The sequence below is a fragment of the Anguilla rostrata genome, chromosome 7, assembly GCF_018555375.3.
Source record: "Anguilla rostrata isolate EN2019 chromosome 7, ASM1855537v3, whole genome shotgun sequence".
Classification (NCBI taxonomy): domain Eukaryota; kingdom Metazoa; phylum Chordata; class Actinopteri; order Anguilliformes; family Anguillidae; genus Anguilla; species Anguilla rostrata.
This window is the reverse complement of record NC_057939.1, coordinates 5,757,361-5,773,939: the sequence shown is the minus strand read 5'-3', so window position 1 is coordinate 5,773,939 and position 16,579 is coordinate 5,757,361. Positions and strand designations below refer to the sequence as shown.

General features: G+C 47.0%; 1 protein-coding gene across 1 annotated transcript in view; it reads right to left on the bottom strand.

The window, feature by feature from the left end:
* shank3a (SH3 and multiple ankyrin repeat domains 3a) overlaps nt 1-16,579 on the bottom strand; it is a 315,279-nt gene that overhangs the window by 44,085 nt on the left and 254,615 nt on the right. Inside the window, exon 14 of the mRNA XM_064342483.1 lies at nt 10,316-10,429. Coding sequence (XP_064198553.1) covers nt 10,316-10,429 — 114 coding nt within the window. The remainder of the gene's footprint in view (nt 1-10,315; nt 10,430-16,579) is intronic.

The following is a 16,579-nucleotide window of genomic DNA, read 5'->3' as shown; positions in this document are numbered from 1 at the left end:
GCTACAGAGCGAATGAGATGTAGCATCTCAGACTGGATGCAACGCTGCACTGCTTAAACACCTTTAAATCTGTATTAGGAAACTCAAGCCGAAGAAACAGCGAGGTGCATTTTCCTCCCAGATCTGGATGGGCGTTATGCGATTACTCTGAAGTTTTACATCCATAATATCTTGAGTGGATTTGTCCACTAGATAATATCCCCCCACATCCCCACATCGCACTAAATCCAAGGATCTGGGTGAGTTCTGGGCACGGAGCGGTGACAGCCAGCCTTGCCACAGCTGGGCATAATTTTCTCTCTTTCCTTGACTGGAAAAACTGCATCAAAAAGGTTTCCAGGTTTTCCACGACACGTGGGAACCCTGCAGATGTTTTCACATCTGGCAAGACACACTTTTTAAATTGGGGGAGCCTTAATTGCGTTAGATGCCATATATCAAAACAAAAATCTCACAATCTCACTGGTATACATAGCAGTGTCGACACAGCTGTAGCAGTTTACGTCTAAGCCTGCTGTTCATTAACACTGTTATGCTTAAATTGCTAAGTTATAGCAGGTGGCCGTTCAATACTCTGGCAAAACAATATATGATAGGAAGACATTTATTACGATTTTAATTCACATACATAAGACCTCCAACAATCATGGCTGTCAAATCAATTCATCTGCTAATTGCCTAGCCTGATTCATCAGAGTGGGCATCCATATGGGTGAACATCTTTGAGCCTGACTGCTATGAGCCAAGTTATGCTCCCTCTCCCCCTCTCTCCCTCCCTCTCCCTCTCTCCCTTCCTCTCCCTCCCTCCCTCCCTCCCTCCCTCACACACACACACACACACACACACACATGCTCGCGTCAGATACACATCAAGTTAGAGTGGCCGCTGGAGGTACGATGAATCACGGACGCCGAGGGGGACCGGGCGCAAATCACACTTGACAAGGTGCGGCGGGAATGATGGAGCTCTCGCCGTGTGGGCTCCCCTCCATCGGAAACAGCCAGAAATATATTTATCGCCATTATGGCCGCCACGCACACACGGCCCGGATCGCGGGGGAACCAGAGAGGTCAGAGAGCAGCCTCCACGGTCAGTAAACCCGTCTTCTCGCCATGTAGCCTTCGAAAGCTGCCCGCGGGCCTTTTCTGGAGAATTCATCGCCAGGGAGGTGTGTTCACGTTCCCCAGCATGCCTTGCTGTTCCAACCCGGGCCATCGTGTGTTCCAAAGAGCTCCTCTAGAAGGAAGCTGCTCGTCACTGGAGTCAGTAACTGCAGGAGTAGAGCTGAGCAGTGATCAACACACACAGTGTGGGATCCGCCGTGTAGAACAAACATGGTACTGCAGTACCCTATCTTAAGCAAACAGAACCGGCTGAAGGATCCAGCATTCACAAAAGGGCTACAGTTTCTGGTAGCTTTTGAAATGGCTTATTAATGTTCTTGAAGCCAGTGGTCTGTGTGTCAGTTAAACAAAATAGATAAAAGACTCCTGCAGGTCTGAGCCATCTTGCCTCAGTGTGTGGAACAAAGACCTCTGTGACCATCCCATTCTTAGGCAGAAACGGCATTAGGCGACACAAAGAACACTGCAATCCAAATTCAGCCAGAGTTGCACTTCTACTCAAAGGTGAAATTGTGAAACTCTGCAGACAGCGCCCCCTACTGGTGTTGCTTAAAATGACAAGGCTGGGAGCAAAAACCAGCAAGAACAAGTCGATGGGAACCCATGCTGTGCCTACGCTGCCCATTAGAGGAGATTAATGAGCCTCTCAGTCAGATGAATTAGCTTCATTTGCAACGGAAATCCTGAATAGCTAGTAGCTCATAGAAAACCATCCCTCCCCTCTAAAACCCTCTAGGTCCTGGCTAATCACTCCAAATGCCAATACGTAGAGAAACATGGATTCATTAAGATATTGGCTCTGAGAAAACCAATCACAACTTTTATAAGCTTCTTATAGGCACTGTACAGGTAAAAAACAAAATCACAGGCAAGGTGCTTGAAAGCCTGGAATGGCCCATTCTCATAATTATTAATTCTTTTGACAAATACCATATGTAGACTATACCTCCGTGTACCTTAACAGTGAAAACTCTATCCACCCTACCACTGAAGCTGAAACATTCCAATTTGATGCATCTTTTCAATATTCATTAAGGGGCGTACCCAAAGACACTATTCGGGCAACAGAGGTTCTGTCCTTGGGCATACTGCCTCATGAATATTTATAGCCTGTAGCAGATAGGCAGACCCACTCCTGTTACCAGCCAGAGCCTCCCGTGTTTCAGAAGCATTGAGGACAGACGCGATGCAGGCGCTGGCCATCTTGTTTGTCTGTAGAAACGGTGGGGGCCACTGCAGACCCCAGAGAATGGGGCTGCTGTCATTATTGACCCATCAATCTGACGCTGCATTCAGCTCTGCTTCACTCTCAGGGACAATAAAGACTTTTCTGTGACTACTGCTATGACCAATCAATTGGCTGTGCTCTACTGACTACTCACCAAAATCCCACCTATGAAGCACTAATATGCTTCCAGACTGAGATTCTGAACCTTCCAAAGAGATGGCAATAGGGCATATGTTAATAACAAAAATAATAATTTTTTTAAAACTTCTTTTGATGATGAACACTGACTGACAGCTGGAGGAAGTGATATTTTTGGGTCTATTTCGTTTCAGGCAATGAACAACAGCGTTTCCGTAGAGACGCACATTAAACTGACAAAGATCGCTGCATCAAAGGGTTCATTATTTCATGAATGAAGTGCAGCGTGGATGTTCTCCAAGCGATTTTATGAATGATGTTTCCTCGGCGCACATCTGAAAATAACTTAATTGTGTAAGCATTTATGTCTTTGGATTTCTCAAAAAGAGATGGATAGAAACAAGACTCTTTTTGTACTTTTTTAAAATTATACATTCAGCTTTTATTTAGTTTTCTGTTGATTTGATTTTACTTTCCCCGGCTTTGAGAACAGATAAAGACGATGTGGTGGGTAAGCCACACAGGAATTCCTCCACACACACATTGGCCACGGAGAACGATCTGTGAACTTCCGCTAACTGGCTCCATTAAAATATCGTCCTTGGCGGCACGCTCTTATCTGTCCAATCAGAGCGCCCGCCCGCGGTCTGGGGAAACAGGAAGTGATGCGGCTTCCCTGCTCATGCGGCCGGCTTGTTAACACTTCAATTTGTAATTTTGAATAGAAGTGTGAATTATTCAAGCGCTCGTGTTGAACCTTGTAGTGCTGCCTAGCCCACAGCCATCAGCACCCTGAACCCAACATCACAATCCCAAGCAGCTTCAGCCGAGTACCAGAGGAAGGCATTAGGAAAGCAGGTTTTAAATGCTACAAGCTAATGTCCCGCAAACATGCTATGCAATAAGAGACCAGATTAACAAAATAAAACTATTACTGTGTGGCTAATTGACGTGAACCAATAATTAGTTCAATTAAGCGAATGAGTTGGTATGCAAATCACTGAGAGTGAGCCAGTGAGTCAGTGAGTCAACAAGAAAATGAGTGCAAGGCAGCGGTTGAGTGAGCGAGAGAGTGAGTGAATCGCTGAGTGAGTGAGTCAATGAGTTATCGAGCGAGTGAATCGCTGAGTGAGTGAGTTATCGAGAGAGTGAGTGAATGAGTCAGTCCAGCTATATGTGTGTGAGTAAGTATGTGAAACTGGATTTTTTTAAAAGTCTGTATCTGGTGCTTCGTCAAGCAGCCCATCGCTTTGGTAACACGTCCCACAGCTGTCATCCGAGCGTTAGCGGGGGAAGCCGCTTCGCGTGAGTCATATCAGGACAGCCCCTGTCTCCGAGCGCCCGGCCTGCAGCTCGCTGACCTCACAGCATCGTCTCCAATGCAAAGAGAGGCACAAACACACCGGTCCTCTGAGACGTAGCTTCATTATGCATTACATTACATTACAGGCATTTAGCAGAGGCTCTTATCCAGAGTGACTTACACAACTCTTTACATAGCATTTTACATTGTATCCATTTATACAGCTGGATATATACTGAAGCAATGCCGGTTCAGCACCTTGCTCAAGGGTACAACGACAGTGTCCTTACCCTGAGCCCTATCGAACACATGACCTTTCGGTTACAAGCCCAGTTCCTTACCGACTGCGCTACACTGCCACCTACGAGCGATTTTGGGAAATGACCCAGGAGGACGAACGGACGGACGGACGGACGCGCTGCCGAGGAACCGCGGCGGACCGTGGCGAAGCGGGGCCGGATGGAGACACGGAGTACCCGCCCACGCCAAGTCTAGCGAGCGAGGCGGAGATTCCCTCTCCTCCCAAAAACACACACGAGCACGAATCAGGTCCCCAGATCCCAGCAGAGGACAATCTGTACGTTCGGCGCTGTGATTCAGAGAAGGATGAGTCACTCCGCACTGGGGTCAGAGACGGAGGGAGGAAAGGAGGGAGGGAAGGAGGGAGGGAGAGACAGACAATGAAAGAGAGGAAGAGGAAGAGGAGTCTGGGGCTACCTGACTCCTATACACTACCGGAGCATCACGATCAGCTAGCGGCGCGTAGCGACCCGGCCCCTCTGCCACCGCATAACGGGTTTATCAACTCCAGCCGGCACGCGCTCTCTGGAGTCTCAGCAGCGGACCCTCATCAAATGTGAGTTTCCACAGCGTAAAAAAGAAAAAAAAAAGGCCCAGGCTACTCGCCGTGAGAAACAGGCCGCTGTACCTCCCCGTGTCCTGAGTCTGAGAGAGCGTCGGGCGCAGATCCGCCACCGCCTGCCTCTGTGGCATTCTTAGGTATTTCACCTTCCAGTCCCACGTGACTATTTCTACGCTAAATGGATCATAATACCTCTACATGTTACCCACAATGCTTCACTTGACAAGGCACAGAAAAATGTGCAGTGTTACATCAACTCTTACACAACACATATGGTCCCTATTAGTACTCTGTTGGAGTTAAAATTAACACTGGACATTTTTCTGTGTGGCCTACATTCTTTTCTGCTTTTTTCCCCGCTGTAAGTGCTGTACAATGAAATGCATGATAATTTATGTCAATTACACAGGGGATTGAGGGACAGACATGCACACGCACGCATGCACGCACGCACGCACGCACACACAGTACCCCAGTGATATAAGTTCAGTGTGTGTTCCTTATTTCCCCATCAGCATTATCCTGTGTCCTTCTGCGATAGCAGGACTGATGCAATCTGGGCCTCTGATCACACATGACACACATGATCACACTCTGCATTACAGGGCCTGTGACACAGACACAGCAACGGCTCATCGCTCAGTGAGTGCCTGCACACGCTAACCTGCACACGCTAACCTGCACATGCTAGCCCGTGTGTACCTCTGTGTACTAGAGTGTGTGAAAACCAGCGTTCACGCTCGGGCAGCGGCGTAGCATAACGGTGAAAGGTCGTGGGTTTGAATCCCAGCCCAGAGTGCTGCCGTTGAACCGAATCGCTTCAGCAACCATCCAGGCGGGTAAACAGATAGTATATATATAAATAAATAAATAAAACGTAATGAGCGTACGTCGCCCTGGATAATAGCGGCTGTTAAATAGCGGAACAAAACGAGCGTGTGCGCCTCGCCCTTAGAAGACCCCGCGGGTCCTGTGCGTGCGCTGAGCCAGCGGAATGGCGGCTCCAGCGCTAGCGCTAATTAGCATCAGGAGGGGGAGTGCTCCTGCAGGCATCACTTCCCCTCCCTCTTTATCAGCAGAGCCAATCACCTTCCAGTGGGCCCCGCCACTGCACACAGCTCACACCAGCTCTGCACCGGGGGGGCCACGGCAACCAAGCTCAAATTCCACCCATCAGCGAGGTGGGAAACACAAACATGCTCCACTGACAGCTGTAATTCAGTGTCATTCAAAGTGCATATTTATATTTATATACTGCCAGTTTAATCTCAGGAAAAAAACATGAACATTTTCCATGATTTTTCTTACATATTAGAGGATTATTTCACAATGAAGGGGATGCAAGAAACTCCATAAAATGTTCTGAAATTAATAAAACATTCTACTATACTACTATCTACTATCTTCTGTCAAAGGCTTCAACCCCAATGGATCTCACTCTTCCTCCCCTTCTCTCTCTCATTCTGTTCTCACTCTCCTCAGAGGACGACCTCCCTCCATCCAGCCTTGTCCACCCACACGCTGGCCTTTTCCCTCCACGTGGAGGGGTCTGGGGGGATTTTGGACACGCAACGTCAATGTCCCCACCACCCTCGAACCAGGGACACGCTGACCCCAGGGCCAGTCGGGGAGAGAGTGGTCCCCCCCGTCGCGTCGTCCAAATCAACCTTTCAGCCGTATTAGTCATCCTCTGGCACTAAGGAATTAAATCCCCCCCCCTCCCCCTTGTTGCCCCCCCTGCAACCCCCCACCACAATGCTGAAAGGCTGTCACTGCCCCTGTCCTCATGGTCCTCCCACTCTCCCATTTCATTACAACAGGGACCGCTAAGTGCAGCCACAGGACTGCTGACCGTCTGTCTGCTCTTAGAGAGAGCCTACTGGTGAATAAACACACTCAATGCCGGAAAAATCAATCCGCGGTTCAACTTCGACAGTTGGGTTTTTAAAAATTACATTTAAAAATGTCCTTGGTACCGAGAGTCCAAGTCAGCAAAGAAGAATATTTGTGAAGAAGAAACTTTAGAATGTTAATAATCCTTATTTTCTTTGGTTTGAAGCCACAGATCACCATCTTCTTATGGTCAAAAGCACAAATAAGGTACTTCAGTGCAGACTTTTCCTCTAAACCATGTTAGTCAAATCTGAACCACATATCATTACTAGCTTCTTGTAATGTGCCTGTGCATTTAAGCACTGCTCAATGCAGCAAAAAGCACAGAAATTAGAGACTCCTCCTTCAGTTGATATCCATCAGTGGGTAATGGACAATACCACACACACGTACATAAAACATATTGCTCTACGCTCTGGTAAAGGCCATCTGAAAACAGAATGAGTGGCGCAATGGTGTCTCCATGGAGATGGTGGTGATGATGACCAAGCAACCCCTTGGGCATCAGTGCTTTCCCCATCAAGCCAATTCCAGGTCCTCCAATGCAAGGGAAGCCATTTCCGCCACTTTCACAAACAAGTCTGATTAAAAAAGGCTAACGGTGCTTTGACTACAGGTGACCGGATTCCACCTCTCTCAGCCAATCACTTAAAAAGCCTTGGTTCCTGTGTTTCACATGGTTGCCATAGAGACATATGCAGTGCCAGGCTTGTGCAGAAAAAAACTTCAATTATTACCAAGAAAACCCAGCATCTAAGCACAAATGAACTGTTTGTAGGATTGCACCGCTGTGCCTAACTGAATATCCAACAGAGGCTGTTTTAACTGTTCCGTTATAATCAATTTGTCTGGTTAAACTGGTCCAGTTACTGAAGAGCAGAAAACTGAGCAAAGACAGTTAGGTATTTCAACAAATTAGACAGATAGATGGATGTTCTTTATTGTCCACAAGGAAAATTCATTTTGTTCAGGTCAGTACACTACATACAGACAAGGCAATAAATAAATAAATAACACCACACTAAAAAGAGAAGGTATGATTCTGAAAGCAAAGATTTAAAAAAAAAAAAAGCAATGTCCTACCTAACTAAGAGGGATAAGTATTTCTGTGCATAGATATGGTCCATATGAACAGACACACCCAATGGTATTCAGTCGTTCCCTTGGATAGACACAAGGGGGAATGGTTTTGGTTTTCAGCTTCGAATCGACAAACAGCCCAGGAGTAACAGACCAGGTGATCTCCAAGTGATCCATTCATTAAAAAAGCCCTCAAATCCTGCGGCTTATCAAGGCAAAAGTAAATACTGCTGCCCGTCACAATTGCCGCCAAATCTTAACCTATGGACCTGTGAGTACGACTCAACATTCCACAGTGGGAGAAATAATAAGGAATAAAAATTGTTTAAAAAAAAAAAAAAAAACAACACTGTGATGGGTACAGTGATGCTTTACCGTGAAGTAAATGTCCAAGTGTTCATATGTACTACATAGCATGCCTGCACGCACACACACACACACACACACACACACACACACGCATCCTGAAAAAAGTGCAGCATGACAAGGCTTCTGTCACATTTTCTCTGAGATACATACACATTTTTAAAAAACATGTGACTTGAAGAAACCTAGCATGACCCTTTACTATAAGAAAACGCATTTTTCACTGTACACTTCTGTGGATGTAGATGCAGATGTGTGCCAGCAGTGTAATGTGCATACAATGTGTAGGAAATGAACAGTTCAGTAAAATGTAAGCAGTTCTAACATCAGAGCATCCATGCAGTCAGGGAGTGCCTGTTATCTGATCTGAGAGATCAATGTGCAGGTATTCCCAGACACTAGAGCCCTTCAGTATTTTACAGTCTGTGCCAGAGTCCCTAGCACGACTTAAAGATTACTGCTGTAGCCATGGAAACAAGGGGAACAATCCTGCAGGAGTTCCTGGAGCTCACAGGTACAGCCGCGTGTCAAGTGATCCAGGATCAGCCGACACAACCGTGACCCCACCCCCCAAACCATCACTGGGGTCAGATCAGATCAGCTGACGTAACCGTGACCCCACCCCCAAACCATCACTGGGGTCAGCTGAGATCAGCCGAAACAACAGTGACCCCACCCCCAAACCATCACTGGGGTCAGCTGAGATCAGTCAAAACATCCATGACCACACCCCCAAACCATCGCTGGGGTCAGCTCTATACACCATACTACAAAACAGTGTGAAGAACCAGGGATCGAAAGCCCTTTTGTTTATTTATTTTTATTTACCCAGGGTGGGTTCGCTGAGCACGGATGCTCTTTTGCAGGAACGCCCTGCTTTTGTGGTTTAAATCAGGGGGGGCGGGGGGGCGAGGAGCAACATTACATTTAGGTGAAAGATTCAGCACTGAGAGCATCCAGCAATAGCACTAGCAGCAGGGAGCTGTTCTCCACCGCAGTGCTGAACTGTGCTTGGTAAGTACCATTAAGAAGACTGAGCAGCCTCCAGACATGATCCTTGATCAGATCAGCCCTGAATACATAAACACGGTGCAACTCACAGAACAGCTGCTTAATAAGGTCAGACAGCGCTCTGTGCCTCGTTCGAGGTTGCTTTGCATTCATTCCCTATGAGCGCAAAAGGAAATGAATGTATCGGGAGAGCCGTAATGGACCCGACCATCAAGGGGCGGCCAGCCTTCTTTCCTATAAGCACAAAGGAAATGAATCAATCGGGAGAGAGCCGTAATGGACGGGACCATCAATCTCCTGTCCTTCCAGGGCTAATCTATATTTAGGGAGCCATTCTTCAGCGGCTCTGAGTGGGACAGAACGGAACTGAAACAGGAAGAAGAGTATGACAATGCTCTGGCCGTTGTTTCCCTTTAAGGCAGTCTGTCTCGTTCTTTCTGTGTTAGCAATCTCCTGTTGAGCTAGCTAGGTGTGTGTGTGTGTGCTTGTGTCGGGGCGTGCGTCTGTGCATATGTGTTTTTGTGTATGTGTGTGCGTATGCATATGTGTGTGTGTGCGTATGTGTGTGTGTGCATGGGTGGGTGCGTGTGAGTGTGTGTGTCTGCATGTGCGTGTGTGTGTGTGTGCGCGTGTGCGCGCATGCGAGTGTCTGTGTGGTATGCATATGTGCGTGTGTGTGTGTGTGTGTGAGTATGCATTTGTGTGTGTGCGTGCGTGTGTGTGTTTTATGATTAAACTCCAGCGTAGGACAGGGGGGTGATTAATCTGAATGAAACTCTAACCCCACTCCAGGCTGATGCGCTGCCACTCAAATTATTCCTTCTACATTAGCAGGAGCCCTCAAAGGGAGAAGGGAGGGAGGAGGAGGGAGGAAGGGGGGAAGAGGGAGGGAGGGAGGGAAGAGAGAGGAGGGAGGAGGGAGGGAAGGGGGGGGCATCACTAGCCGAAGTCAGTTTTTGCAGCAAGTAGTGCCCCCTTAACAGCATCCAGCAAACGAAAACAACAATGAATTCACCCGCACCATAGAGCTCACACGTAACTGTAGATCAAAATCATCTACCCCACAGAAACCACAGAGCAAGACAATTACAATATATCACTCTTGAAAAGGTCGCCGCATCGTCCAAGCAGATCAAAAGCTTTGCGTGAGGAGGAAAACCACTCAAAGCCAGCTGTGTCATAAGGGCTTCTCTGTAAACCCCTTACAGAAGTGGATTATAATTAAGATACGGAAGCACCACAGCAGCTGGGGGGGTGGAGTCAGAGCCCGGAGGCCGGGGGGGGTGGGGGGGGCAGCGGCGGTACTCACCGAGACGCGGGTCATACTGTCGCATCTGCACCTCCTCCACACAGTCCGCAGGAAACCAGCCCGTCCGGCCCTTGACCGAGCCTTCCCAGAACCCCCCCTCGCCGATGCTCAGCACTGAGAGAGAGAGAGAGAGAGGAGGGGGGAGGGGGAGAGAGAGAGATATTTAGTCACCATTCCATTAGACTACAGACCTGCATGAAGACAGAGTGAACAGCACTGCAGCTGCACAATGCTGCCACAACATTACAGACGCGGTGGGTGTGGCTTACATGCACACTAATACTCCCAACTTACCCTGATTATGACAATACTACGGCATATTCAAAACCCCATTAAGACACCTGGATTTCTTTCCCCCCAATCTTTTGATTTTATCCATCTATATTTCAGTTTTTTGATTCTTTGCATGTCAGGCAGGAGATTCCGGTTGAAAGCAAACATGGCTGCCGGTGTACACCGTTTCTGCTGGGCGTATGCCGATTATGGAAAGAACCATGTGAACACAGAGTAATCACATTACTTACAGCCACGTGCAGGCAATAATCCATATACTGGCATAAACTGATTACTACCAATAATCAGTTTATTGGTGTGCATGTAAACGTAGCCACTGCAAGTGAGCTGGGCTCAATAAGAACATTAAACAAAGGCCTTGGGGCAATAGTGAACACAAATAGTGCAGATTTGTGAAACTGAGGATAGGGTTCGTGCGAACACACGCGCACACACACGCACAAATGCGCACACACATTTTTGCCACATGAGAATAAAACCCACTGCCATGCAGAACACTGGAGATATCAAGGGCTTCATCTAACATGACAAACGTTCGCTTTTTCGGTTCCTTCCTAGCCGAACGAGAAAAGATGGAGAACGCAGATAACACTGGCAGCACAAAGCACGCGATAAGAAGAGAATTTACACACGTTTAATGGAGAAAAGCCACAATCTCCCGACTGACACCGTGCGGTTAGCGCGATGCTAACAGCACCGCATTAAGCCGGCAGATCTTTATCTCGCGCTCCCCGCGCATCTGCAGCCAAGCATTCTCGCTCCGCGGTTGCTAGGAAACCGCACCGTCAGGTTTGCGTTCGCCAGCCGCGAAAAACGGCGAAGTATTTATCGCCGATTTTCCTCGAGAAGGAGCCACGTCCACATCGAAAATTACTCCCTCTCTCGCTCTCACTCTACGCCGATGGGAGTAAAATACAGCTCTGCCCTCAGCTGGTACTGAGCGTGCCTCCCTGAGAGTTACTGGCCCGTGTCTGAGACACTCTGCTCCCAAAACCTTTGCGTTCTACTGAAATCACCCGAGAACTGATGGGAGGGGGAATTTGGTGTTTGTGTAAACTTCTGTAATCGAAATCGCCACAGACCTGCGCACTTAAGCCACCAAGGGCCCCACTTTGGCCCCACAAAAATTGTGGGAAATCGTTACGATGGGATCGGATAGCAGTTTGTTACAGAAGAAAAGACAAAGTGGAATACGGTGTGAGTGTGTGTGTGTGTGTGCGTGTGGGGGGGTTACCCCACATGAACTGGAATCTGGAATGTCTGAATTCAGTGTCACAGCCTTGTGTGACCTCCTGTATTCCCGAGCTCACACTGCCCTATGCCATCGCCCCAAAGCCCAATCGAAACCACCAGGGCCGACCCCGGACCTCCATTCAGGCTCTGCGTACGCCCGCCGTTTCTGGAGCCGTAATGGCGGACGGGCTGCAGTTTCCCCTTCTGTTCCGGCTTGAAAACTTGCTGAGCGAGCACTCCAGCCGCACACACCCCCGCTCGGCCGCGTGGGGACTGACCGCTCGCTCTAAAGCGGCGTCGTAAAAACCGATTTTACAGCAGCGCCGCACGCGCGCGCCCCTGAACCAGCATCCGTAGTGTCCCGCATCAATACTCAACCCCCCCCCATCCCCCCCGAGAGGCGTCATAAACAGGCTTTATTCTCATGTGCCGTGCTCACAGATTGATAGATGCACGCACACCCATTCCCGCTGCCAGCACAAAGGAGGAGGAAACTGGCTCCACACTCATTCTGCAGCTCCTGCAGTCAGGTCAGAGCAGGGGAGGCGTGGGGAGAGATCCCTTCTGTTCAGGAAGGACCTAATCTCCCATCAGGCACCAACCAGGAAGTGCAGCCAAAACAGATACGACATCACGCTTGGAGCTAAGGGTTGCACACCTCCATCCAAAGAGATGCACGAGCAAGGTTTTTAAACTGCTAAAGGTCTTCTTGCATCCAAGAGAAAAAAAGAAAAACACGGAACACTGTCACATTTTTTCCCCCTACCGTTGTCATGGTTTCAAGCAAGCTCTCACACCATCTATGTGTAGCCAAATGAGCAAGAACGAGTCAGCAGAATACATGACTGTGAAGCAGTTAACCAGAAAGCCATTCCAATTTAACTGTAGTAATTTTTACTGTTCATGTATTGAAATCTAACAGGATTTTAACCAGGATTCTTACTGTGACAGCATTTGGCAGGCAAATAAAATATGAAGTAAATACAACTGAATTTTTGACTAGATTGGGAAAAAAAGACATTATCCTGCCTGTATGAAAAACACTACGTTTGAGATATTAAAATACTAAAAACCACTGACAGGACTTGATTTAATTCAATGCACTCATGAATGCTTATAGGTAGCCTGTATATGCAACCATAAGCTACATATAATATGTATGGTTACATATATGACTACATAAATCAATCACCCATGACAACAACACAGAACAGTGCTGTGGTGAATGCAAGCCTGTTGCTTAATTACACAGACGTTGGTAACCGATAAAGGAGGAAATTAACTGAACTGAATTGTCACATTTCCAGGACCAAGGAGAGCAACCCACCTCAAACAGACTCCTGGGACACCACTGTTCTCTGAATGCTGGCTAGCTTGCATTTCAGTAAGCTAAGTTAGCATCCCTGTCTAATTCCACATAGAACTTCATGGAAAATACAGCAAGTGGTTATGAGGCTGGCTGGGCCACCTGTATCCAGTGTCCCACAGTTCAACTGCTAGAGCGCGTACTTTATTCCTTGACATGAGCAGTACAAGCAAAATACAAATCATTTACTCGTTCCTAATTGTTCAACCTCACTGAAATGTTTTGCGGTTAACTGAAGCACCAATATGTAATCGGTGGTGGATGTTTTCTCAGAGCTCAGAATGGCTATGACACACATTCCTTGCACAATGTGTTATTGGTGTGAATAATGCCCCAGTTCCCACCCCTACTCACTGACTCACACACATTAGCAGCTGAGAGGCTACAGCATGTGTGATGATCCTTATATCTGTGCACAGAGAGGTTACTCAGTACAGTACAATAAACATTGGCCAACTGGCCTGTGTGTGCATGCTTGTGCGTGCGTCCATGCGACCAGAACGTCCTGTAATAAATTACATACACCAGTACATCATGCTAGCATGTTTAAGCATAAATACCGGCCAGTTGTGGCTCCTGAGCTGAATTATGTGAGGCTCAAATCTTGTCTTTAAGCTGACAGCCTCATTTCCTTTCTTTCGCTTGATTAACAAGTGTAGGCCACCGGCAGCTGATTTCAATTAACTTCCTGGTCTCTTGCTTCGGTGTTACTTTGACTGATGTCTCTTCACATGATTTAAATAAGATACATTCATAAATCAGCGAGTAAAATAAATGTAATTATTGCAAATAACGCAGTCTTAACCTAAAGGGTAAACCGCAAACTGCACCAGCTTTCAGCATTAAGCACTGCAAACTTCAGTTTTCAAGAGCCCCTTACCTGCAGAATCTGCTAATTAATTTGTCTTTTCTCATCAGCATGCCCCAGTTGCCAGGGTGGAGAATGAAAGAGAAAATTTACCTTCGAGTTTAAATCCGTGGATATGAGGAAATGCTACGTTGTTTCTGATGCAAAGAAATACAAAGATACCCCAACATGAGACTGAGAAAAAGACCTGGCTATTAGCTGGTATTGATTGTTTCGCTATTAAGAATAAATAAATGGACACTGGCTGAGTGAAGATTGCGTGAAATGGTAAGATTTCTGCCTCTTCTAATTCAAAATAATAAGCTGTGAGTGATGTTGGTGTACACATCCCCCATAATAAGCAAACAAACTCGATAAAAGCTGTGCACAATTATCACAGCTAATGAATTATCTTTCCCCAGGGCTGAAAGGGAGCAATATGAGCAATATCTCAAAATCTTGTGACCCTGTGACCACAGCCAGGCGATGGGTCGTAACAGGCTGTCAGACCTGGGTCAAACACGTATTTGTTTTGGATTCAAATACTTTACTGGTCTTGTCTGGTGTATTGGACCCAACTGAATACTCTCAAAAAGTGCAAACCCTGCCTTTCTGGTCATATCGGCAGGCTCAATTACACCAGGCAAGATCAACAGAGCACAGAAAAGTATTTGAATCCAAAACCAATACGTAGCAGACCCAGGTCTGCAGGCTGTTCAAGAGCATTCAGAAAGAAATGCGCTCAGTGTGACTGACAGCTCGGAAGCACATCGCGCACGTGCGTTGGACCTCAAGCGAGAAGATTCCTCCATCTCCCAGATCGGCTCCTGGACCTGAAGCCATCTCAGTAACACTCACAACAAACCCATTTCAAACGATGGCTGGGAAGCTGAAGTTCATTTGTACCGATGTGGAAGACACTCTGTTGATTAAACAGCTCCCTTGGGAACAGGGAGCACAGATGCACATACACTGTGAATGAGGATGAGTCCCCCAGTACCACTCTACTTCTCCAGGGTAGCTTATAATTATTAATAACTGCAATAATGTCCGACAAACACGGTATCCATAAGTCATATTTCGTCAGTTACTTTTGAGAATCAATAGAAAATGAAATGTGCTTAGCTCCAACCTATCAAATAATAACTCTCTGCTGAATTCCACAAACTATAAACGGTGGCGAAAAACGGACATCGCATCTACTATAGTGTTGTTTTAAAAGACCATCTCAGCAGAGAGAAAATGTTACAATACTTAGTCCCAAGACAGGAAGTGACTCATGTTCATTTTCATTCCAAATAATAGCTTGACAGGAGTTTATTCACAACCTGAATGACAAAAGTTTGATATTAATGTTTGGAACTTCCTGTGAAAATTTCTGCGGAATATTTCAAACGTGTCCAATTAAATATTCATTACAGACTTTCGAATGTGAGAACAGTCATCTGACTGAATGCACAGAGCTTCGTGGAGAATTCACAGGTTTTTAAAAAAGAGAAAATGAAGGGTTGTTAGAGATCGAAAAAGGCCGTGAAATCCCATTCTGCTGTGAGCAGACTCTCTTCCGGTTACATCCAGGCCCTGGCCTCTGAGTCACCTCTCCCTTTATCTCTGCCTGGGCTGCGTCTCTGTGGACCTGAGAGTGGGGGGCCAGGTCATCTCCGATACAGAGAACAGCAGCCTCCTACACTTCATCCCGTCATCAACCTCCTCTACACTCACGTCACAGACGTAGTACCAGCGAGATGCCTCATATCACACACACAGTACCAGTGTGATGCCCCCTCTAGACTCATGCCACACATATCACACACATAGTACCAGTGTGATGCCCCCTCTAGACTCATGCACACACGTGTACCAGTATGTAACCAGCCAATGACACCGTATACTGAGCTCTAACTCATCACACATCATAGTACCAGTGTGATGCCCCTCTAGACTCATGCCACCAACACACCATAGCCCTGACTGCAACAGCTTACACGTAGTACCAGCAAGATACTCGAGACTCACAATCACACACAATACCAGTCAGATGCCTCCTCTAGACTCACCCCACACACACATACTACCAGCAGCTCCTTCCTCAGTTCCTTATGGAAGGTACCACGCTGTGACTGAATAACATTCATAAATGCACCGAAAATCTGCTTGTGCTAATACGACTGCAGCAAAAGGGTTGGATCAAATAATATGTCAAAAACACTGCAAACAACAGGGGCCGGTCAAATTATCAAGACAAATTACGGCGACGTGTGAATCGAACAGGGGAACGTAGGGCTGATTCTTTTCCCCCCTGTTGAGGCTTTGCTGGCATGGGAGCATCCGTCAGAGCAGTCGCCTCCGTGTCCACATGCTGACGAAGCCTCGACAGGTATATATAAAAAAAAAAAAAAAAAAAAAACATTAGCATACTTTACTAGCATCTACTAGCCTCTTATTCCGAGTGATTTACAGTGCAAACCCAAGAGCAGTACTTCCCTAGAGGAGGGGAAAGCACAGCCCCAGGATTGATGGTAAG